This window comes from Betta splendens, chromosome 5 (assembly GCF_900634795.4).
Source record: "Betta splendens chromosome 5, fBetSpl5.4, whole genome shotgun sequence".
Lineage (NCBI taxonomy): Eukaryota > Metazoa > Chordata > Actinopteri > Anabantiformes > Osphronemidae > Betta > Betta splendens.
In genome coordinates this window covers 6,888,977-6,914,228 of record NC_040885.2, presented here as the reverse complement: position 1 = coordinate 6,914,228, position 25,252 = coordinate 6,888,977, and the positions used below count along the sequence as shown (strand labels likewise).

At 45.5% G+C, this 25,252-nt stretch overlaps 1 protein-coding gene across 12 annotated transcripts in view; it reads left to right on the top strand.

The window, feature by feature from the left end:
- Positions 1-25,252, top strand: part of slc2a9l2 (solute carrier family 2 member 9, like 2) — a 50,281-nt gene that overhangs the window by 1,694 nt on the left and 23,335 nt on the right. For 3 of the 12 annotated variants that reach the window (XM_029151234.3, XM_029151238.3, XM_055509028.1), the window contains 8 exons: positions 3,839-3,891; positions 6,261-6,362; positions 8,695-8,855; positions 10,534-10,658; positions 11,196-11,341; positions 15,580-15,712; positions 18,204-18,391; positions 19,020-19,130. In XM_029151234.3, the coding sequence (XP_029007067.1) occupies positions 3,856-3,891; positions 6,261-6,362; positions 8,695-8,855; positions 10,534-10,658; positions 11,196-11,341; positions 15,580-15,712; positions 18,204-18,391; positions 19,020-19,130 (1,002 nt within the window). In that variant the 5' untranslated portion in view covers positions 3,839-3,855. Of the gene's footprint in view, positions 1-2,534; positions 2,726-3,001; positions 3,160-3,192; positions 3,267-3,838; positions 3,892-6,260; positions 6,363-8,669; positions 8,856-10,533; positions 10,659-11,195; positions 11,342-15,579; positions 15,713-18,203; positions 18,392-19,019; positions 19,131-25,252 lie in introns of those variants that run through there. The other 9 variants (XR_003785978.3, XM_055509031.1, XM_029151236.3 and 6 more) reach the window with 8 other exon arrangements.

Here is a 25,252-nt window from a genome sequence, read left to right as displayed (position 1 = left end):
CTTTCTCACAGATAGTTGGACGTCAGCGATGCAGGTGTGAGAAAGTAAAAATCTTCACACACACTGCGACAGGGAGGAGATGGTGCATGTAATTTGATTGGGTTAGAAAGACATTCCACCCTAGTCGGACAGAGAAGCTAAAAGGCAGAAGCAACTTGAGGATCGTGGGCTCTTTGCATCACACCTTCGTGGTGTGTGCACTGATCTCCCAGCTGGTTTTTGGTTTGTTGATGTGCACAATCAACATCCATGCTTTTTATTTGCTTTCCCCATTATTTTTATTTTCTTTATTATTTCAATAAATCGCACAAAAGGACAACTCTCTCTCATCTACTTCTTTATGGAAAATTTCCACCACAGTGATGGTAGGAGATTTTCACTTTCAGTGAAAATTATAGTGTAGCACATGTAGCAATAAGTGTTTAAAAGTATTAGCGACAGGTGATATCGCAGGGTTTTGTAGAAGGAAGTGGGTTGGAAAATAGCGAGAGAGTGGGAGAAATGAACGAGAGGCACGAAGGCTAAAGCTGGGAATGTATGTGTGTGTGTGTGTGTGTGTGTGTGTGTGTGTGTGTGTGTGTGTGTGTGTGTGTGTGTGTGTGCAGTGTAATCCGGTGATGCTTAAAAAAGGAGTGAGTTGAGACATCATTGGCCATTTAAAGTCGACCTTCTTCATCCTTTTTCAGGAGATGCTACTGTGCCGTTTGGTGCATGAATACAGAGGTTTGAAGTTGCACTTAATGTCGCTGCTGTTTCACCAGATGAAGCCAGACTGCTCCCTGCTGAGCTCACTGGTTCATCTTTTGCTTATTGGCAGTCATTGTCACCAGACGTGAAAGCGGACTATGATTTGACTAAAGCCAGTTTATCCACTGTTTTTGGCCGCACTACATTTTTGGCTACAATTCAGATGGTTTTGAATGCACGTCCACGTAAACCACAGGAACCGCTGGACGTCTACGCTGCTGAGCTCACTAGTTTAGTAACTGAAGGAAAAGTCCCTCAATATGACACAACAGCACAGAATTGTGAAATATTCCGCAGATTTGTGACTGGATTAGACCCAGTGCTTCAACTGACGATCCATGAGCATGGCTGTGACTCTGGACAATGCCTTGAAAGTGGCCACTCAGTGTGAACGTGCTCAACTAGCCATTAGTGTTGCCTGTGATAGTAAACCAGCATCCACCAACGGACACCTTGACAGCTGACCCAGTAGCCAACCTGACATCAGCCATATCTGAACTGCGGACGGATCTACAGGCTTTACGCCAATCTCACCTTCGACGGACGGATGAACGCGTGGATCGACTTTCACATCTTCTACTGGCAGCGGGCTGTATCAGTTCTGCATGATGCCAGGGGGCATCTCCAACGCACCTCCCAGTTTTCAGAGGTTAATGGAACTCATGGTCCAGCAGAACCCCTGCACCACCTCACACATAAGGGTGTTTCTTTTGCATGCACTGGTTTCGTCACCAATTATGGCTCGGGTAATGATGTGCTGGGTGATTATCCACACATCGTTGATGTCCACAGACACCCATGTGCTGATCATTATGGGTAAGGCTAAGACACTAGACAGAGCTATGCAGTCCTTGTACTGGCCATACGTGTCCTCTGACATTGGCAGACGCTGCTCACAATGCCCAGCTTGCCAATCACGACGTTCTACGGTGCCCGGACTACAGGCACCCCTCATCCCGATCTCGCCAGAGCGTCCATTCCAGATGGTGGCTGCAGACATAACAGAGTTGCCTATTTCAACCAAGGGTAACCGCTATGTTCTAGTGATGATGGACCTGTTCACCAAATTTGTCAATCTTGATCCGTTAAAGGAAGACTGCTGTTTCAGTGGTGGTCGCATCTTCGACCACTCCATTCCACAGCATGGTGTTCCTGAGGCCCTTCACTCAGATCAGGATGGACAGTTTGAGTCTGATGAGGCTCAAGATCACCAATGCCTGAACTATGATCGCCATTTGAAATATATACCATACGACAAGGGGGATTTGGTTCTGGTGGATGACCCTGCCCAACGACACAACAAACTAGATAGACTAGCTCTTATGAAGTTTTGTGGTTGATATGCCCCTCCGATAGTTCTACCCCTGTCAATTGAGGTTCGTAACATAGCTAAGCCTCCGGCCAAAGCCAAGATCATACACTACAACCGCATTAAACCATACATTACTGATTCACAACACACTCCCACACATATGTCCCCTTCTTCACCTGCTCAGCCAAACACCTTGAACACTTTGTCAGGCCTTCCACCACCCATCACCACACCAGTTCCACCAGTACCCCCAACACCTCCAGTTCAGTTGGAAGCCCCACCATTACCTCAGTTGCGGATTCCGCCCCCACTACCGTTACCTCAACTCTTGGATTCCTCCTGCCCTGTGGAGAATGGGCAGGACTCGAACTCTGGACTTATAAAAGTATTAGCGACAGGTGATATCGCGGGGTTACGTAGCAGGAAGCGGGTTGGAAAATAGCGGGAGAAGTGAACGAGAGGCACGAAGGCTGAAGCTGGGAATGTGTGTGTGTGTGCGCGCGCGCGCAGTGCAGTGTAATCCGGTGATACATGTTCGAGCGCCTAATAAAGGAGCGAGTTAAGACCACTTACTATGAGTTATTGTCTAAGTCAAGTCAAATGCCAGAGAACCCACGATCGACGCACCAGGAGGCGAGAACGACGGAGACGGTAGCGTTCATTTAAGTGCGTCACAATATAATAACCTCGTAGGAGAATGCATCTGACTGCAGGTGCTCCGATTAAAGTGAAAGTCGGTGACTGTATTTGTGGGTCATTATGGTGGAGACAGAGTCCCTTTGTTGATGTATCAGTTGATGATAAGAGATAAAAATTCATCCTCTCGCCACTGGTTCCCTTTCAGATCAGATGACTTTGTTGACCATGTTCTGAATAAATGGACCCTGTAATAAACAAACATAAGAGCCGTATCTTCGACTCAAAGAGCAGTCGGATCAAACGCGCGTCCTCGGTTCTTCGCTGTCGAGCTGCGTTGCTGGAATGACAGAACGACGCGACGCAGGAGAAAAGGAGGAGCTCCCGGGAGTTAATGATTTGTCAGCGGTAATATTTGCGTCATTAGTTCCCCTCCGGGCACTGGACACGCAGCCTGTCCGTGGGTAAGTCGCCCCCACGCAGTGTGAGCTGGTGCCCAGCGTTCACTGTGGCGGTTCGTCTGTGCTGTGTTGTTGGACGTCGGGCTGCGCCGCTTGTTCTGCTCTCACACGTGTGTAGTGGTTTTCATCGGGCTGGTTGTGTGCTTCATTCAACTAGGAGCCCGTCTCCGTGGAGGTTCATGCGCGTAATCAGCTGTGTGGTGGGAGAGGAAATAAGCTCCCGCGCCAGGAGATCACTTATCCATGTAGTGGCATTCATTCACAGTCCGCGTGCCGGGTGCTGCTGTGGTTGTGACCACTGGGTGGCAGACAAAGCGTTTCATTCACTCATGACCGCTGAGAATTCATATCATAATGACATACAAATCCATTTGTGTGTAAAAAATCCGTTCCTTCACTTTGTAGTAAATGTTCTGCTGGTTTCACACACAGCGGGTGTTTTGCACACAAAGAAACTAATTTGCTGATCTGAACTCTGAACTTTTTTGTAAACTAATCTCAATGACAGCCTTCTTGTACATGTATGTGTTTGGTTTTTTTTAGAAGCGCTGTCACTTCCTTTTTAACACATGCTTCTTGGAGTCGTTTGTCTGCATTCCCCTTCCCCTTTTTTCGTTGGCCGCCTTGGTTTGTCATTCTGCTTCAGCTGCTGGTCTTATTCAAATTCACTTTGTCTTTGCAGACTGCTGAGACGTTGAGATGGGAAAAGCACGGGCGGACCACCCGGCCGACAAGGTGAGTGCACTGACTGGCTGTGGTCTGTATCCTACAGCTTTAAAGCACTAAACTAACATGCGACAGTAGCTGCTCTATGAACAGTAAACACGAGTAAACAGGGACGTGACCTTTGTACTTTGATCATGACACAAGGTTGTTCGCTGTTATTGAAATAACTCTCTTAGGCATAATTGTTGTCTGTGCCTTGACTTTTAATTAATATATTTAAAATTCACGACGGTGACACGAATCATGAAGTTTTACACACATTCAAAACTGATGTATTAGTGTCTATAAATGTAATAGCATCAACTATCAGTAGTGGCTGTGCATGCTTCAGTGTTCTGATCCTGGGCTTTGATCCCCCCCCCCTCAGGCAATGCCAATTTTATTGACTGCCTCCTACACTCCACAATAAACCGCTCTTCAAACGCACAACACACATGCAGCAGGTTTCTAATCTTTTAAATATACGACCCTGATCTGCAGGTTTCAGCTGTGCCAACTGAGCAAGGTCCCAGTGGGGACGCTTCCATCAGACCTGGTTCTATGCCACACAATTAAGCTGACTCAGCAGCACTAAGGCTTTATGGTGGGTCTAGCTGGTGCCCAATGTGTCCACACGCTATCTTCAGCGTCCAAGTAAATAAAGCGATAAAACTTTGTTTTCATTTACTGAATGAATCATTTAACAACGTTAAAGCGAGACTCAGAAGGACAAAACGGCACAAGTAGGCTATTTCTTGAGTGAAAGTGTAATTGGATACATGAATAAGTAATACATAAAGCTAAATCATTTACTGGCGAGTGGGCTGCAAACATGCTTTTTTTCTTAATCTTCAAGTATCTACAATTAAAACTAAATTGAAGTTGAAATAGGTCTAAGAATCTCCTAACAAAGCAAGGCCCACTGACTGGGATGGATGGTTTAACTGGTTTAACTGGTATAAATGTCCCTAATAACATTTTGGCTATTTAATCTCAATGTGACCATATGTCAACCACTGTAAATGACTGTCTTTCATGCTCAGTACTCACGCTACTGTATAACCCTTATTAACCACTCCAAACCCAACCAACTCATTCTATATTAGTTGTGTGTCTGACGACAAACGATTTTCCTCCTTTCTTTTAAAATTTCTTGCTCGACCACATTTCTGGCAGTGAAAAAATTATCCTCTAAAATTCTCCACTTTGCAAGTGAGCATGTGGATGATAACAGTTCACTCACTGTGAAGGGGAGCAGAGCGCGCCTAATAATATTACGTGTGAATCATTAAGTCTAATAAAACAATGTAACTGATAACACATAATTTACTCTGAATAACAGATGGTTGTTTAATGATGCACAACCTATAAAGTTACTTGTCCAGGACGCTTTGCACTTAGTTTTCCAGTCTGAGAGCTCAGTTTAGTCAGTGTTTGCAGTTTCTGCATCAGTCAGATGCTCCAACCTCCCGATGCATGTAATCCTTTCACGTCCTTTCAAAATCTATAAGATCGCATTTCAGTCCAACCCTTGCGAGTCTATTATCTTGTAACTGTGTTTCTAGTAAAGGCTCACATGCTACACGTGCACATTGAGACTAAACCTGTCGGCTTTTAAACTGGGATGGAGGCTGATTTAACGCGCCTCCTGACCTTCTAGGTAACAGCTGTCAGTGAGTGGCTTCCAATGTTCCTGACTGCTTATAAACACATTTATACCCTGTGCTTTCGCAAGCTGTTTTTCTCCTGCCTTATATTCATCTGTGCCTTTGTTAACATCACTTTCCAAACTCCGCTCTTTCATGTGGTTCATTTAATTTACAAGATCACATCAGATTCTATCAGCCGTCCTCCGATTATAGTCAAGTGCTTAATGTTGTTCTTTGACTCTGGGATGTAATTACACATTGCTGCTATCAGACGCCTAAGTATAGAGAGAGAGAGTGAGAGTGAAGAGTTTGTGGTTGTCTCTTCACCTTAATTTGGCCAAATTAGGCCAAATCTTCAATGTATTTATAAAAACGAAGTGGAAAAAACACGGCGAAATCTGAAGCACAGCCTAAAATCATTCCTTTAACACAACACTTCACTGTCCATTCATATACTTACAAAGCATCACTACACCCACAGTACTCTGCGTTTGGAGCCTCGTGTTCCATTAATACACCAGCTATAACAGATGCCTTCATTATTTCACACCAGTGGTCCTTCTTAGGCCCAAGGCAAACTCCTGCACGCTCCACCACGTGTGAAAGCAAACACTCAGGGGCAGTTTCCTGACCTAGATACCAAATGTGAAATGTCTTCTGCTCTGCTCCCCCGGTGCCGGTTCGACCTCAGCGTCGCTGACGCGGCCTCTGATGTCCGTGTTTGTGTGAACGGGGTCTCTGTCGTTGCAGCCGCCGGTCACTTCCTGCCTGCTGAGCGCCGCCTTCTTCGGCGCCCTGGGCTCGTCCTTCCTGTACGGCTACAACCTGTCTGTCGTCAACGCACCGGCCCAGGTGAGCTACGGCGGCGGCGCAGACGCCACCTCTGGACTGGAAACATCCTTGTCAGAGGTCACGCGTTTAATCTGGCTCCGTGTTTGTTTAAAGATAATTAGATGCGCCGCATGTCATTAGTATTCAAACATCAGAGCCTCATCCTGCAGCTGCCAACACAATTAAATGGAATAATGTTCCAGACACCAAGGGTACGTTCCTGCAGGAAAAGGATAACGGTGTCGATGTCTGAGGTTCAGACTAGCTAACATGTTTTTTGTGTGAGAATTATGTGAGTGTTCAGGGCATTTGTGTTTATAAATGGTGGGTAATACAGGCCCTTTACAGAGGCCTTGTCTTTGGGTTTTTAAGGCACAGAGGGAGGTGAAATGCTTCCTGGACACAATTGAAAACTGGGTCATTGTGTGGTTTGTGTGTCTTAGACAACTCCTCCACATATTCAACCATTCCTTTTGTAGGAAGTTGAAGAAAACAGTAAATTTTTGAACACTTGCATAATAATGCAACATGCATGCACTTTGACTAAATTGTCTCTATTTCCTTGTCCATTCACTCAATCTCCGTTGTGAATTCAGAAGCTTCCAGCGACTGAGCATCTGCAGATAGTTTTTAGGTTTTATAATTCCTCCATAAGCCGATCATTAAAGTAGAGCTGGCTCTTTGACAGCGCAGCGGGGCTCCACTAGGCGTCCTGCTACTTTTACACATTCCCATACAGAAAACTGCTTTCCTCCTTTATAATTGCCGACTTCACCAGACTGTAAAAAGGACTAAGGAGCTTATTACAGTTTATACTCTTTCATGTTAAGCTGTGAATGAATGACAGGTTCACTGTGTGACAATTAAAAAAACTCTGATTAACACTTTAATCACATGGTTTAATAAGCATTTAAATAACAATTTACAGAAACACAGTGAATACAGATTATCTATGCTCTTGTGCCAAAAACAACAATCCTGCTATAGCATTTTATCAGTTTTACACAGTGTGTGTTTATGTTCTTTCTCTACTGTAAGTGATTAAGTACTGAAGGCAGGTTTTCTGCAGCGACTTTTTGTAAAGACATGAGTTCAAGGACTCAAATCAGCTTCTTTACATGTTCAGCGAGATGAAAGAGAACGTTAAAGAAAGCGACTGGACCCTGGTTACACTCTGACACGCTTGCACCTTGGGATTATTGAAGGACTGTCTGACGACAAAGCTACATGTGAAGAAGATGGAGCGAAGTCTCCTTGGTCCCTCAGGACCCGACAAGATGATTAATCCTGATTTGCCTTTAGCACTGGAAACAAAATAAAAATAACACAGTTTACCTTAGTCTGGTCAAACATAGTAATCTTTAGATTTTGTCCAGTTATAATTGGAAAGAAGAAAAAATAAAGTAGCCAAATGTAAGTGCTCAGTTAGAATTCCTCTCTCCTGTTCATGAGCACAGTATCATGTTTGGCACTGGCCAGTGGAGGGCAGTCAGTGACACTAAGATTAGACTTTGAGTAAAACAAACAGTTGCCTATGAACCAGCCTTTAAACCATGAATGAACATTTGATTGTATCTATTTTTAGCAAACACCTTCTTGTGAAAATGAATAATAGCACCTTGTATTTAGGTTCTGACTCCACAAACCAACACACCTCTTTACTCAGCAGGTTAGGTTGAACTGCATTATTTTTATTGAGATATTATTTCTTGGGACTATACTTGTAGCTGTGCTGAGTTTCCCCCAGTTTCCCTTTCTTTCCCCAGCGAAGCGGGGTTTGATCCCTTCATGGCTGAAGTCAGACGTGCTCGTCATACAAAGCTGGAGGGATTCCTGCCTCGGACCCGCTCAGCCTCAGAGCAGACGTCGCCCCTACATGTGCTCGTGTCCTGATAATCCCCATCCCCACTTTCCTCCTCCTCCCGGCCAGCGCTTAAAGCAGCTATTTCAGTAGCTCCTTGGCAGATCATTATGTTCCTGGGTGGCATCTTGAATCGCGTTCAGGCTGTGTGTGTTTTTGTTTCTGCCGTGCTGACGGCTCCCGGGCTGCGTCTGAGCCCGGGCCGTTGCCATTTCAATTGAAATTGCTTCCCTGCACCTGCCTGCTGGTCTTCCTGTTCCCCTCGCTCACTGTAGAGTGCAGTCCACCCAGTGTTGGTGGTGACTGTCACTCACTGCTCTCTTTGGGATTGGGTTGCATTTATCAGTGTAACCAAAGCTGCAGACTAGGAATGAAATTTGTTTAGTATATCACCCTATTGTCCATTAGTTATAAAACCTTCTGATGCAGACAACAACACTGCATGATGTCATTTACCTTCAATGTAGGAAATATGCCTTTCACGTGTTGCAGTACATTAAGGATTTCAACAACAGGACGTGGATGGAGCGTTACGGGGAGCCTATTGGAGCAGAGACGACCACCCTCCTCTGGTCCATCACCGTGTCCATATTCGCCATCGGGGGTCTCCTCGGAGCGCTCTCTGTCTCCTTAATCATCAAATTACTTGGAAGGTGAGTTCAAGTCAATGTGACGAACACGATAGGTCAAGTAGATGCGGGATTGTTTACATCTCACAGAGGAGGACAGCATCAGTGTGCCTCTGTATGCATATGCTGTAGTCCCGGCCCATTTTAGGTTCTGACATTTTCCCTGCAGTGTGCATGTACGTGCATTAATGACAGCTCCATGGGATCGGTTGGTTTAATGAGCTGCACGGCTGCTCTGCGAATAAAAACTGGCCCAACGTTTTGCTTTTCTATTCTCACTATGCAGAGGTGTAGTAAAGTCTGATCCCGTGTCTCAGGCGGCGCAGTGAGTTTCTCCGGTTTCGCTCTAGCTTGAATGTTTCATCCAGCTTTTTGCTGGGCCGAGAGGCAGTATGTCCTCCTACCCAGCGCTCCTAACTGCGCTGCTGTCAACCTCGGTGCGCGGAAATAATATAAAGTTCAAAAGTATCTATTATTTACCAGCGATGAGGTTGCCACCTTTGGAGCTCATGAAAGACTCATGAAACTTTTATCTAGAGTCATTTGGCAAATTTATGAAAGTTTTAGGATTCACCTTGGAGTAAGTTGATTAAACTGAAGCTTATGACTCATTCTCTCTCCATACTGTCTGCTAGACATCGGGGGGTCAGCTATTTTTTACTCTGAGCGGATATTCAGATGTCAGGGCTGAATATATATTTGCATACAAGTTCAGCAAAGTACTTCAGACGTACTTCAGAGTGGCTGAGTGGTTCAGGCAGATCATGAAGAAGTCCTGAAAATTTTTTTGCATAACTTTCATCAGTGTGAGGGCTGAATAAAGACAATGAATTGGAGGTGAACTAGCTAAAGCAGGTAATTCCCTCCTTGTAGGGTTTTATTTGCTTGAGGTGACTCTATTGAACAAAGCGAGCGAGATTCAGCTGCTGCGGCTCAACGCCGCTGGGTTTGAAGCGCAGCAAAAGGTGCTGCTTCAAACGGGACGGCTTGAATTCAGAGCAGATCCCGCTTGCTCTCCAGACAATGTGAACAGCGTAGGAGTAGACTTTAATGTGGGAAGAGGGAACGCGCGTCAAGCTGCGGCAGCGCCTCCATCATCTGTTTGAGGGCAGCATCCAGCATCAGTGTGTGCTGAGGACGACAGTGCGCCATGATTTACACTTTATGGCACTGGAAGGAATTATGTAGGGGACGGTTCTAGTGTTTGGTGCTGGCCACTGGCAGTAAACACAATAATACTGTATGTAGTAGAATTATCACCTTTCAGACAGCTTCACCTTAAAACCGAAGATTTACAACCTAATACACCTTTTAAAGTGGCCAGCGTTGCACCTGATATAACACTGGAGACCTTGGGGACTATATATCTAAAAATCCTTTTGAATCGATTATTTATTAATTGGTTTCCCTCAGATAAAGCCATGCAAAGCTTGAGTGGCCGTGAGCCAGCTCCTTCAAAGAGCAGCCATTGATTTATCCTGCTATTCTGCGGTACCACTCAGTCCCAATCTGCCTAAGTGGTGACGGCTGTAAACGTTGTTCTGTGTGAAGGCCTTTCAGGCTGTTATCACACAGACCAGTCTTTATCCAAAACAGAAAAAAAAATCATTCTATTCGGTTTGAAGTTTTTGCAAACAAAATGCCTTTGATACAAATGATCTGTGTTTGTGCGCGTCCGACCATGTCCTCCTCTCGCCTTTAGAAAGGGAACCTTGCTGCTGAATAACGTCTTCGCCCTGGCCGCTGCTCTGCTGCTCACCTTGGGGGAGAGGGCCAAGTCTTTTGAGATGCTCATCGTTGGCCGACTCATAATCGGTGTGGATTCTGGTAAGTCAGTCAATCCGTTAAAAGATGTGCCTTTATTCAGGGTGCGATTGGAACCTGAGAAGTAGCAGATTTGTCCATAGGCATCAACATTTTTAGACGTTCAAAGCTTAATTCGAGTGTTTACACATTATTGATTTGTGTATGTGTATTTTATTGTATGAACTGAAACTGAAAAGTTAAAAACAAGTTAAACCCATCAGCTATGAAATCCATTTTAGCAACTGAGCTGTGAACATATCGATTTTTGTTGGGTGTTATTTTCGGCCTCTGAGGCGATTCAGCTCAGATAAATGCGTTTCTTTGTCTGGAGGCTGCTGGATCCAATAACAAGGTCTATTTCACTAAATGTCATTTGGCTCATTTGGCTAAACAATATGACGTTCATCATCATTCTTGGTGACTATATGAGGCAAATAGAGGCAGATCTGCTGACTCATCTGACGTGTTGAGGAGGTTGCGTAACATAAATGCACTGATCACGTATCTGCTGTCACAACAGACAGACTCCAGCTCATCTGTCCCCGTTCCTCCTCACAGGTATAGCTCTCAGCGCTCTGCCCATGTACCTGGGGGAAATATCCCCCAAACATATCAGAGGCTTCATTGGCCAGTTCAACTCCATCCTCATCTGCCTGGGAGTGTTCACAGGACAAGTGCTGGGGCTGCCTGAGCTGCTGGGCCAGGTCAGTGATCACCAAGCGTCTGCGTCCACCAAACGTTAAGATGTTTTGTTGATTCACACACTGTTATTGATACAAAGGCTGGTGAATATGCAAATTAGTGCATTTCTCTTCCTTAACTGGTTTAATCACATAACATGAACAGAACATCTGGACCAGCGCCTGTCATGGCTCCGGTACTACAACTGTAGCATCCTTGGTCTCTCATCAGCAGCCCATAATAACCTCGTGACATTAGTTTGCTTCGCTCCCTAATTCTTCGGCCGCGTGAATTTATTGACCTCAGCGACTCCCATGTGACAACAAGGTGTGAATAACCCACAGTCGTTTAAATGTCAAGGACTTCCCATTAGTCAGTGGAGCTGATGAGGTCTCAGAGATAGATTTCTCAGCTCTATTGCTACAGTGCAGCGGATAATTTCATTTCAGCTTAAGATCCAAGGAAAAAAGACGGACTTCTCCTCTCGCGGGTAATGATTTTCCATCACTTTCTTTCGGCGGTAAATGCAGGCTGGCTGATAGCATCACGACGTCTTCTTCTTTAACCACTTGAGGAGTGAAGTGGGATCGGTTCTTTCCTTTGTCCCTTTGTTTTAAGACCGTTTCCCAGGACTTTCCCACTCCTCACCCTAATGGCTCCTCTACACAAGTGTTCCCATGTTTCCTCAGCCTAAAGCCTTTCAGCGGCAAGGATCCAGTTATCATTTATACCATTGATTAATTATGTACTAGATCTTCTGTTTATCTTTTACGGCTGCAAACAGACATTTGCCTGAGGGGCGTTTGTTTTGAAAGCCAGGTTTTCTTGGGTTATGTGAAGGAGAAAGTCAGTCATATAAAGCTTTCCACTCTTGGCAATTTCTGTTGCGTTTAACTCACAGCAGACTTTTGGCACTATTTAAAACATTTAATTGCTTTGCCAGTTTTGAAGAATGCAGTAATATGTTTTGGCAGTTGAGGCTGAGGATTAGGATTTATTGCAATAAATATGAGTCTTATTTAATGTTGACCTTTTGCTTCTGCTCTTCTAAAGCAGAACGGGTGATTCAATGAACACTAATGGACTGGATGTGGAAGAAACTTGAATACTTGCAGGTTAAATGGAACGCTTTGTGGAACTCTGTCTTTGTCCATCACCACAAAGCAGCTTTAATTTAAGGACGTCAGTGTGTGGAAGGCTGCCATAGGGACGCTGCCTCTTTGGTCCAGTCTCCAGTCGTCTGGGTCCACGGGGCTTCTTCTTGTCTCGCTCTTCAGTATGTCTGAAATGTGAGCCCACGCTTTGGTCCAATCCTTTTCAAGGGTTTGTGAGGCGGGAGACAGGCCTGTAACAATCTGTAAGCGTGAAGCCGGCAGAAGGTGGATGTCAAATTGGCCAGAACAGCGGAGAGTCTGCACGTCTTGGTCCATATTTCATTGTGTAACATTAGCTACTGCAGATGTAAGAGGATCGGAACCTGCTCTTTCACTCTCTGAGCTTATTCTTCTTACCAGAACACGTGCATTAAAACACCACATATTTCTTCACACTTCCCATGCTTTTGATGAACACATCTAGTTGCCCATGAATTATGGATAGAGCCAATAACTTCTATAATGGGCATCACCAAGGCTTGTTATAAAGTGTTATTATATAACTGTTATTCATTTGAATAAAAATAGCCAATATGGTTTTAACCACTTGGCTACAATGAGAAACCCTTTTACAAGTACAAATTTATTCCTCTCACTTTTTTTTTTACCATACTTCATTTTCAAGTTTAAAAAATGGATCCATGTACTGCAAGTGTCCATGTATTGAGCTGTGAATCCCCTCTTTCCTGGTGTTATTAAGCGCACCCAGTTCTTTTCCTCCCACTTACAGGATGCAGCAGCAGCGTCTCCTTTTTCTATTTGCTTCATCCGTCGCTTCGATCTGCAGACGCACTTCTTTGCCCGGCGTTATTCATATCACACGTCTGACGCCCTTCAGGCATTTTGTTTCCTCACTCTTTGACGAGAGCTTCGCAGACGTATGAGACACGTCTGGTGATTGTGCCACCGTGCTCTTCGTTGGCCTTTGGACACGAGAGTCAAACAGGCTTCCTCTCAGTGGAGGCGTCTGTGAATTGAAGCTTGTCTGGGATGTCACTGGCGGCGCGCAAAATAGTGACAAGCTTTGACAAATGATAATTACACTAACCTTGATGCTTAGACACTGACCTTCTCCCACTGGGGAAACATGTTTAGTCCAGCATTACAGCAGGAACAGGCTTTTAGCCAGTCTGTCACTGAAACCCCTTGGGACACCAAATTCATCAGCGCGTCTCAAACACGGGCTGCACCACTAATGTTAAATTCATTGGCCTTAATAGGTGCTTATCTTATGTCCCTATGTCTATTGAGGATAGACTTAATATGGTAATTATTATAATAACTATGTGCTTTGAGCAATATGCAGCACAGAACAAAGATGAATACATAAGCAGGTACAGTATAGCTAGTGTTAGAATGGATTGTTTTGAAATTCCTAAGAGATCAAGTCAACATGTGGAAGGAAAACATAAAGCACCTTCAATACAGCTCACGCTTTACAGGAGCTTCTTTGTGAAATTGAATGAATTCAGTTTGTACTGATTAAAATGCATGAGTGCAGGAAACAGAAAACTACTGGCATCTAGCATAAAATGATTTCAGTTACTTACTTTAATTTAAACATAATGAATCTATTTTGTAACATGAAGGGATAAAGCTATTTAACTAGACCTGCAGAGGTCATTTTAAACAGTTTAAAGTGATAGAAATGAATGCGGTGTGTTGACACATGCATGTTTGGATTAACAACAATAGAAGCTAGTTTAATACAAGTAGGTTAATCAGATGACAATGTTTTGATGTTACTGGGCTGTTTGTTGGATTCAGGAAAGCAGGATGATTGTTCCGCATGTGAGCTGATCCATGTATCCTAAAGAAGAGGCAGCACGTTGGGCAGATCTCAACTTTTGGCCCAGTTTCTGGTGATGTGATGCTGTTTACCAACAGGCTTTATACATTGAGAGAATTCAGCTGAGCTATGTGTCTTTCTGTTCTTATCTAATGAGATGGGTTAAATGGAACATTAATAGACACTAAGTATCATACAGCAGGAAATGAGCTGCTTCATCCAACTCAGCATTTAGATACAGCGAAGGCTTTGGGATGCTACGTGCATTACTGATGTGATACTACTTAATTGTTCTTCCAGGAAATCCTGATCCAGCCTCTTTCTGTAATACATCATAATCCTTCATCGCTCAGTGATAATGTGAACACAAATTCATGTTTCCTGTGGATCCATCCGGGATGTGATCTACCTGATAACAGCCACAGAGCAGGCTAAGCCCAACGCCGCTCTCTGGATTCACAGTCGTCCTCCAACAGCAGCCGGTGCTTTACGTAATCCACATTCTGCTCCCCTCTTCAAATATGTGTTTCATCTTTTTCTTTGTTCAATTACAGCATGATAATGTGCACCCCACGGCCTCCGCATTCCCGCATGAGATAACTGAATGGAAAACACACACAAATAGGCAGACGGAATGTAAGACTGAAGCGTTTGTCTGCTTTGTTTATTTTACTGCAGGTCAGAGCTGGGTTGTGGAGTTGTGCGTTTTATCGTGTGACGATGGGGTCAATGAGATACGAACCAGCTAAGAAATAGCATTTAGTGCACCTCCTTTTACAAAACATTGCTCTATAGCTTCCTTTTATTGTGTGTATGTATCCTGATACCTTCCCACCATCTGTCACTGTTCTCTGTATATTCATGCACATTTTGAAAGCCTCCCTGGATTCAGGCTTCAGCCAGTGTTTCAAAGTTGGGAGATGCCAATTAGAGTAAAAGTCTCCAGCTGCAGTGCGGTTGACATCAACAGCCCTGATGTATAACACAATGAAATTATATAGAGATACAAAACCGGCTGATGTATAGTAAAAAACCCAGGAACTGCTGCATGAACAGGAAACCTGTGTTTTAGGCTATAAGTTACTGGAGCTGTGGAGAAAGAAGTGCTTTGCTATCAGTAACCTTTCAAATGAAATAGATGAAATATGAATGAAATATTTTGTTTCTGCATGCACTTGATATTTTCCTCGTTTTAAAAGACGTGTTATTCAGCACAGTACATGCATCTCCTCTGTTGGGCTTCGCTGTAGCCGGGTGCATGTCGGCGTATTTGTATCTGTGCGGCTTTGAAGCTCCGCTGCTGATGTTTTGACTGCAGGAGACCAGGTGGAACTACCTGTTTACCTTCCTGGCGCTGCCGGCGGCGTTGCAGATGTGCGTGCTGCCCTTCCTTCCAGAGAGCCCTCGCTTCTTGCTGATGGAGAGGAGGGACGAGGCAGGAGCAGAGAGAGGTACTAATGAAACGCCATACTTGGACTTAAGTAGTACATAGATTGTAACTGTAATTCATGTATGATACTCTGTGTCTCTCCCTGCTGCTAGAAAATATGGAAAACTGCTTTAAACCAGAGTCACACTGGGAATGGGTGTCGGCGGGTGTCGGTGGCATTACATTATTGGTCATATCATGCTGCTGGGATGCACAGCAGACGCTCTGTCCCTATGGAGACAACATATTGTATTTTCTCTACGGGAGCATGGCCTCCACTTAGTGTCACGGCTGTGGGCTAAGCGCCGGCAATTTCCAAAAGTAGTTGGGCATGGCAGGGAAGCACACAGCTGAAATGGCAGGGCCTTTTTGAGAAGGAATCTATACTGTACCGTGGGATGAAAACACCCGTTGAGACAATTGAACATTTAATCGTTTATTGTAGTTCTCATTGTTGTTGGGGTTGATTTCTGCTTAGATGAAGGCCCGACAGAGGATCCACTTGGGTAACACAGGTTATGATGGTTTGTTTATGACAAAACCATGACCTCAGATTTTAGCGTACAATTCCAACTTCTCTTCACCCTTCGTGACCTTTAAATGGAAGACAGCACTAGCGGAGACAATATGCTGCTTGTGTCTGACGCCGGATGACGATAATGGGACACTACAGGGCCACCCCTCAAGAGTCGCGTGCTTTGACAACAGCTCCCTCGACCACAGGGCTGCAACGCAAGCCAACAACATGGAGCGGCGGCGCCGGGCACATTCTCGCCAGCAGAACGTTGGCTGGCAGTTACAGGGACGGTGCGAGGGACGTTTGGGCAACAGCTCATCGCGGGTTATTTACAGCCAGGACTCGTCACCGCTCGTCTCAGGCTGATTATTTAGATTTATTTATTATTTAACCACATAAACACAAGAATAAAATTTGAGAATGTTACTTTAACATTGATTTATGACATTATTTAGAGTAAAGCCTTATGGATGAAAGGTCAAAGGTCGTGGCAACTAAAAACAAATACTGTACCAGTGACATTCAATGGACTAAGTGGAAACCGTGCGTAGGAACAGGACTGCTGGGGGAAATGCAAACACCCTTCACCGCTTTGAGTTCTGAAGTAACACTAAGGAAGCATTATTTTACATAAGCAACTGAACCCGCAGAGCGCATCCATCTATAATGGATCGACATCCACATCAAAGAGCGTCAGCCTCACCAGAGACGGAGCCGATCAAAGTCACGTCTTACGTCACGTTTGGGTTCACACGCTTGCAAACGCGCTGTCTGAGCTTTGCCTTTATCCTCGCCCGTCGTGGCAGTAGGCACAATGCAGCGTCCAAGATTTAATAGTGACAATGGAGTACGAGGATGCATTCAGTATAATGTTGACTTAAATCATTTCACCACTACCTTGTTTTGACCTAAAAACACGGCTTTTAAGACACAGCGCGTGACATTCAAGAGACAGTTAAACCGGAGATGAAAGCCAAGCCAGATGAAAGTCACTTTGATTAGAGGGCAAATGGGAGCCTGCTTGGATTTTGCCCAACAAGGGGAGGAATCCAGGGGGAACAGATTCTCTGGTGCGATGGGGCAGAATGTTGCTTTTTGGGCAAACCTTGAAAAGGAACAGTATCAGGTGAGCGCCTGTCACAGCCGAGTGGACGGGCCGGGAAGGGGCAGCCAGCCTCCGACAGCCAGCGTGGATCACTGCACGCGAAGGCCCGGACGGTGCATATGCACACACGCCGCCTTTGTACCTTCCACATACTGCACCATGCTGTCCTTGGAAGAGGCTGCAGCCTGGCAGGTCTGGCTGTTTCCCGGGAGGTCACCAGCCACGCTGTCTGCCACCCCGCTCCCTCATCCTAACGACCCGCTCTTAGTCCCTTCCCGCGTGGAGGGCTCCGCTTGTCTGGGTCACGTCCTCAACCCGTACCTGCTGTGACGTCCCAGGGCGCCGGCACTGGACGCCACAGGAGAAAGGGTTTATGAGTGTGGAAATAAATGACTTACACTACACTCACTTATTCCTTCCAGTCCATCACACATGTGGAGAAGCAAAAGTTCAAGCAAAGTTCAGCTGGCTAGAATATGAATGAATGCCGCAAACTTGGTCTCCACTGAACACACAGATAATGTTTCTAAGAACTACTGAGTGAACAATACTTAATAATAGATAAACACTTGCAAAACTTCCTCAAATACGACAAGGGTTGCTTCGTAAGATCAAGTCAGATCAGGACAGGATTACAAAGGATACAGGATTAATCAGGATCACAATATGTACTTTGAATGTACATTCACTGGTCATCCACTGTTCCCACTAAAACACAAACGGTCAGAATCCACCAGATAAAATAATTAAATGCATGCAAAGCTAGTTTCTTTGAGCCTTTACAATCTTTGATCTCGAGGTAATGCTCCTTCGCACATCTTTTCTGCGTGGCTATTTTTAACATTGTGTGTGTGTGTGTGTGTGTGTGTGTGTGTGTGTGTGTTTTGCCAGCCTTCCAGAGGTTCCTGGGGAAGGAGGATGTGTCCCAGGAGCTGGAGGAGGTCCACGCGGAGGCTCGGGCGCAGGAAAACCTCCACACGGTTTCCGTCCTACAGCTGCTGAGGAACCCAGCTGTTCGCTGGCAGCTCATCACCGTCATCATCACCATGGCCTGCTATCAGCTCTGTGGCCTCAACGCTGTAAGCTGCAGCTGTTATTTGCTTAGCCACATAGAAACATAGATGTGAGTCATGTGCACTTTGGTTATGGCATACTGCAGCTGTATTGTGGGTAAGAAGAAGGCAAAAGCCTCTATACTCAATGCAAAACACTCTCTGCAGGCTGACAACGAATTCATATTCAGGAGGATAAACACTAATATTTGCTCAATTTTGCAATTCATACTCTTGATGGGGTTTTCAGTAATACACAAAAAGGAGCAAATCTTTGCATTATCATAGTTATGGCTTCATTTACATACATTATTTTTTGAAGAAACAAACTTAATTCACAGCAGATGAGTGTGGACGCCTACACTGTCAGTGCCGTACAGCATTTGTCACTTCGGCTCAGTCAGGAGCTTCCAGAGGTCCTGGGTGGTGTTTCAGCAGCTCTCGGTGCTGATGCAAGGCGGCGGAGCTGGTGCCACAGTGTCGCTGCTTCAGGTTGTCATCATCGCTGACGGTGGCAAACACAGATTGTATTTTCATTGCTGTCTGTCATAGTTGACAGTGGGGAAAAGAAGTGCAAGGTCCAGGGCTGTTTTTTTTCTGCTGGAATTCCAAATGAGTCACATTAGTTCAGTGATGCTCTTGTGTTTTCCCACAGATTTGGTACTACACTAATGGGATCCTTCGGGAAGCAGGTTTTCCTGAGAACATTCTTCCCTACATCACACTCAGCACGGGGATTATCGAGACTTTAGCTGCCATTATCTCGGTAAGAACGGCTTCTTTAAATGACCCAGCCCCGTTCTAGGTATTGGATTATCTGCACTGAGTTAAATGCAGGTTTTGATTTTGTTACTTATCATTTTATTAAATGCCACATAAGATTTGTTCATGTTAGGTCAGAATGCAGGAGAGGAGAGGTTGGTGTAAAAGCTAAAACCATTTTCCACGTGGCTTGGCCGATGTTGAGCCATTTGGCTGTTCTGATGTGAAGCAGATTTTTATGCCTTCCAGGCTGTGTCACCGTTTCCTCCAGTGCCAGTTTTAGTTCATGAATGCTATATTTCTTTCTGTGGGATTAAGCATGTGAGAAATAAAAGCACACCCAGCCAACTGCTGTCATTAGAATTTGGGAGTGCAGCTCCCCCCCCCCCCCCCTCAGAGGATTCATATATGATGAATGACCGAGAGCGGAGGGTGGAGTAAATCCAAAAGATGCACCTCTTTAGTGGTGAATGAAGCTGTAATGGAACAGTGGATGCCCAAGATCTTTTGCATTTGGGTGGGAGTCAGGTGGAGGCAGCTGAACACAACCTGGGCAATGTCTCAGTGCTGCCTGAAAGTATGATGAAACCCAGGAGGGAGGCAACAATGAAATCCACGCGACACCTCATTCACACCAGGTTGTTTTTCTCTGTCTGGGCTTGAGAGAGAGAGGAACTGTTTTTTACAGTTCAGCCCTTTAAACCCTGGAAATCAATACATAGTTTGCGGCAAATTTACTTTAATGTACTGTAAGAAGGAAACTGCTAAAAACGTGGCCTTGGCCTCAAATGAAGGCAGGTCCTTTTATTTATCCACATGTTCAGCTGCCACTAACTGAGGCAACATGTGGGCGTTGCACAGTTTACACAGCCTCACAGCATGAAGGACCTGGCTTCAGGATGGTGCTGTGCTGTGGGGAGCTGCGTGTTCTCTGTCTGTGTGGCTTCTCTTCAGGTGCTCTGGCTTCCTCTCATGTCCAGTCCAGTTAACTGGAGAACAAGCGTGAATCATTTATAGTTTTTTTTTTTTTTTTTTTTTTTTTTTTTTTTTTTTTTTTTTTTTGTTCTGTCCAGCAGTTAAGCAAGCAGCATATATTACGCTGAATGCCATATTGTGATGGACAGCTTTGCTTTAACAAGAAGAGTATATATAGAATATATATACTCTTCCTGATTTATGGTTTATTTAATGGTTTATTTAGCTAATCCAAAATGTGTGTGATGTTGCTGTGTTGGTGGACAGGTTAGGTTTCTGCTTTAGGGTGTGTATGCGGGAGGGTGGGGGGGAGGGGGGGTAAGGGGTGCAACCAGCTGCTGAAACCAAGCAAATCTGTTAAGTAAACAATCGGAGCAAAAAAAAAAAAAAAAAATAAAATAGATAAAATAAATAAGAAGCATGGATGTACCTTAGGCTAACACATTCATAACTAAACAATTTTTGTGCTGTGGTTTACCTTGGAGATTAATACTAATACCAATAATAGTGCTAAGGTATGTGCACATACTAATACAAACGAATACATACAATATACATACATATGTGCATTATTATACATATCCCATACTACTTAATAAAAGTCATGACATACAACACCACAAATTCCATATTCACACATTATTCATGTTGGTAGTGATAAGTATCAATAATACTTACAGTTGGATTTGGAAAGTGTCCCACTACAAGGTTAGTAAGGCTGTAGCTTAACATTATTCACCCAAAGGGTGAGGCAGACGTTGGTGCATGAACAATGCCACTTGTGGAAGCCAGGGTGATGTGAGGGGCTCCGCCACTACGCCCATCCAGCAAGCAGAGGAAGGAATCCTAGCAGCCAGGGAGCACACACACCTTCAGTTCCAGGAGGGCAGGTGTTGCGACCCAAGCCGCCCACACAGAGCCCCCCAGGCAGAGCTGCAGCAGCCACAGAGACAGCACCCGAGGCCAGAGTGGGCCACCGGGGGTCAACGCTGTCCGCCCCATGAGAACCAGGGGCAAACACTCCCCCCGGCGGGAGGGTCGGCCTGAAAGAGTAGAGCCCGAGGACCCACGGTCCGTAGGGAGCCCGCCAGAAGATGCCCCCGCGCCCAGAGTGGGGCCCGCCCCCAGTCCACCACCCCCACACGGGCGGAGCGGGGCCTACCCCATCGGCCCGACCTCATCCCCTGGCGCTACAGCGGCCTGCAGCACAAGGCCAGCAATTGGTGGGGTCAGCAGAAAAGAGACCACCCAGGCAGACGATCATCGTACCCCGGGCGAAAAACCGGACCCCCCCACACTTCAACCGCACCACACGCATACCAACTCACACAAACACAGATGCATACACCCACCCACATGTGCAACACACATCATCACATCAACACACACACACACCATAGACTCTCTCATAACAAACTAGTCAATCATACGTGAACCAATGCACTCTCAGATACATTCTCCCACCCACACCATTCGCTTGATCACATTCGTGGGGAGGGTAGGTCTCCGGCCTGCCGTCCATGTGGCCCCAGGCAGGGACCGCAGCTCCTCCCGAGCCCCGACCAACCCCCCCAACCCGGAGGGGGCAGAGGGCAGCAGAAAAAGGCACCCCAGAACCCTGCAACCCAGCTTGGACGTGAGTGTGTGGAACTAAAGTGCACTGAAGGTGGGTGACACCTCCAGGAGCACAACCGCTGGCTGACGGTGTGTCCCCCGGACAGTGCCCCCCCGCGCCCTAAATGTCTTTTTGCAGTTAAAACTGGGTGGTGATCTCTCCATCAGGGCCAGTGGCCGAGGCCACAACTGGCCTCAGCCCCAGGCCCCAGTGAAAGAGCCCACCCCCGGCCCTAAATGTATGTGTATGTAGCTAAGTATGAGGAACTTTGGGAGATACCCAATTCTCCGGGGGGTCCAGCAGACAAAGCCATCAATGGGAAGTCTACTGGCCCCCCCGGAAGGAGCCCCCAGATTCCTGGACAAGTGTGTATGACTAATGCAATTAAAACTGCAGAGCATCCCACTTGGAAGGGACGGAACCACTTCCCAGTAGCCCTGGTCCCTCCATCAGCAGGACGCCCCTTGCAGACCTAAGTGGATGAATGCGGAGAAATGTAGTTGGGAAGCAGAGCTCCAGGGTCCGCAGAGCCAGGTTCCCGACTGGCTCTGCTACCTATCCCACCACCCCCCACAACCCCCAGCCACGAAGGGACAGCCGAGACCCAGGGACCGCAGTACTACTGCCCAGGCGCCACACGCAGCACAGCCAGAGCCATCCTCACCCTTCTTTCACACTTACCCATTCTCTCGCTCAAGTATGCCCATGCTCGCCCCGTGTAGTGTGACACTCAAACCCACACATATACTCTGCGGTTGTGCATTGAGGGCCAGCTTCCGCCCAGGGCCCAATGAAGGTTCTAGCCTGAGTAGTCCGCCAACCCCCCCTGCAACAGGCCCGAGCAGTTACCAGAGGGCGTCGGACCGCTAGGGCAGGCAGCGCCCCACCCGAGCAGGGGCAGCGCCCCAGGGGAGAGACACCTCTCCGGGCACAGGCAGGCACCCCCAGAGGGAGTCCCCCGGACGCAGGTTACCCAGGTCTCCACCCCCAGGTCCGCCCCCGCACACCGGCAGGGAGGCCCGCCTCCGGCTCTCCGGAGACAGGCACACGCCAACCCTCAAAATGGTCCCACCCCGGCACAGGGCCGCCGGTCCCAGCAGCCACCACACCCCCGCCGCAGGGGACCCCTGCGGCCAGCCCTGAGTCCACCAACCCGTTGTCCCGGTTCTTTAGGCAGGCAGGCACCACCAACCACCAGTCACCCCCCCACCACTGTGCCAGACATGACGCAGCACCCGAGCCCCACGCATCCTTACCTGGAAATGGAATCAATCAGAGTATAGTTTTGGTCATTGATTTGATGAAGCAGACAATGTGTCTAAGGTGGTATAATCTAACAAGCTGTTCAGGTATTGAGTAATGCTTAATTTTTTTTTAGTTTTCCAGTTCATGAGGATGATTTTCTTTGCGACACAGAGGGCAGAAAGAAGTGTGTGTGATGAGTTTGTCTCTAGATCAAGCCCACTTAGATCTCCTAGAAGACAAAGTGCAGGGGCTGCTGGGATTGGACAGCTTAACTGGGTTGACAGGTGTTCACATACTCTTTGCCAAAATTGCTGCACAGGTGAGCATGACCAGAATGCATGTAGGAATCTATCTGCTGTGTTATCTGTACAGTGAGGGCAAATATTTGAGTTTGTGAGACCCATTTGGAACATCCTTTGTCCTGTATAGTGAGTTCTATGAAGAATTTTGTATTGTATTAGTTGTAAATTTGTATTTTTTGTCATTCTGAATAAATTAGAACATATGTTATTCCAGAATGTGTAATTAGTGGTGATATTGAGATCAGCTTCCCATTTAGAGATCGGAAGGCTCACTGTCTGGTCTACATTGGAAATTAAGATATAGATTTTGGATACTGTCCTTTTCCCTGATATATCAATAAATCGCTCTATTACTGGTGGTGGTTGCATGTGGATGGCAGTATTCTTACTTTTTGCATTAAGTATTGACTTTAGTTGTTGGTATTCTAAGAAATTGGCACTAGTGATTTCATAGTGAGATACTAGTTCTTCAAAAGAGGTAAACTTGTCTCTTGTGAAAACATGTTTCAGATGTGTTATCCCTTTGATATGCCAAGTTGGAAAGTGTATTGCCTTTTTGTTTTGTATGATGTCTGGATTGTTCCAGAGAGGTGTGTTTTGGCAAAGAGTAAGCGAAGACCCATTAATTTTAAGAAACTCCCACCAGGCTTGCAGAGATGCTTTTATGCTAATGTTCTGGTAACAACTATGATGTTTGATTTTGGTGCTGATAAAGGGCAGATCTGCAACTTTAATATTTCCACAAAATGTTTGTTCAATGTCTATCCAGGAGGAGTCTGCTGGCATGGGTTTTATCCATTTGTGGACATGGTTCAGTCTATTGGCAAGAAAATAGTGGTGGAAGTTAGGTAGTTCTAGGCCGCCGCAGCGTCTGGATTTTTGAAGAGTTTTTAAACTAATTCGTGGTGGCTTGGTTTTCCACAAAAACTGTGAGATGTAGGAGTCTAATGTCTTAAACCACGCCTGGGCTGGCTGAGTTGGAATCATTGAAAATATGTAATTAATCTTTGGCAGGATCATCATTTTTATGGTGGCAATTCTTCCCATAAGTGAAATGGGTAAGGACTGCCATCTTTTGAGGTTGGCTTCTATTTGTTTTAATAGTGGATTGTAATTTAGATCAATAAGCTCTGATAGCCTAGACGACAATTCAATGCCCAAGTATTTAATGTTTCCTGAATGGAGTGTGGTAGAGGAGATGTTAGTCACCTTAAGGTTAAGTGGTAGCACTGTAGATTTGGTCCAGTTAATAGAGTACTCTGAAAGTCCTGAGAATTCATCTATGAGGCTGATAGTTGTAGGAAGAGACGTCTGTGGCTCAAGGAGAAACAGTAACACATCGTCAGCATATAAACTTATTTTATGATTTACTGATTTGGTCGATATTCCAGTAATTCCTTCATGCTGTCTTATTGCTGCGGCTAGAGGTTCAATAAATATTGCAAATAGTGATGGGGACAGTGGGCAGCCCTGTCTTGTCCCTCTATGCAGATTAAACCTTGGTGAGATCTGGTTGTTTGTTCTGACTGCAGCGTTTGCTGAGTTGTATAATATTTGGATCCAGTCTATGAATGTTTCCCCAATGCCGAATTTGTGCAGAGTGGCTAAAAGAAATTTCCAGTTTACTCTATCGAAAGCTTTTTCTGCATCTAAGGAGACGATGGCTGTCTCTAGTTTATGGATGGTGACATAATCAATTAAATTAATTAGTCTGTTCATATTGTTTGTTGACTGTCTACCTTTAATGAAGCCTGTTTGATCAGAGTGAATTATATATGGAGTGATTTTTTCTAGTCTTCTAGCAAGTGCTTTACACACTATTTTTAGATCTACATTTATTAGTGAAATTGGTCTATAACTCGATGGGAGTGTAGGGTCTTTCCCTGGTTTTTGGAGCAGGCTTATGAAGGCAGAATTCATATTTGTGGGTAATGAATGTTGTTGTTTAATTTCAGCTAACATTTTGTAAAAGCTGGGTGCCAGCATGGA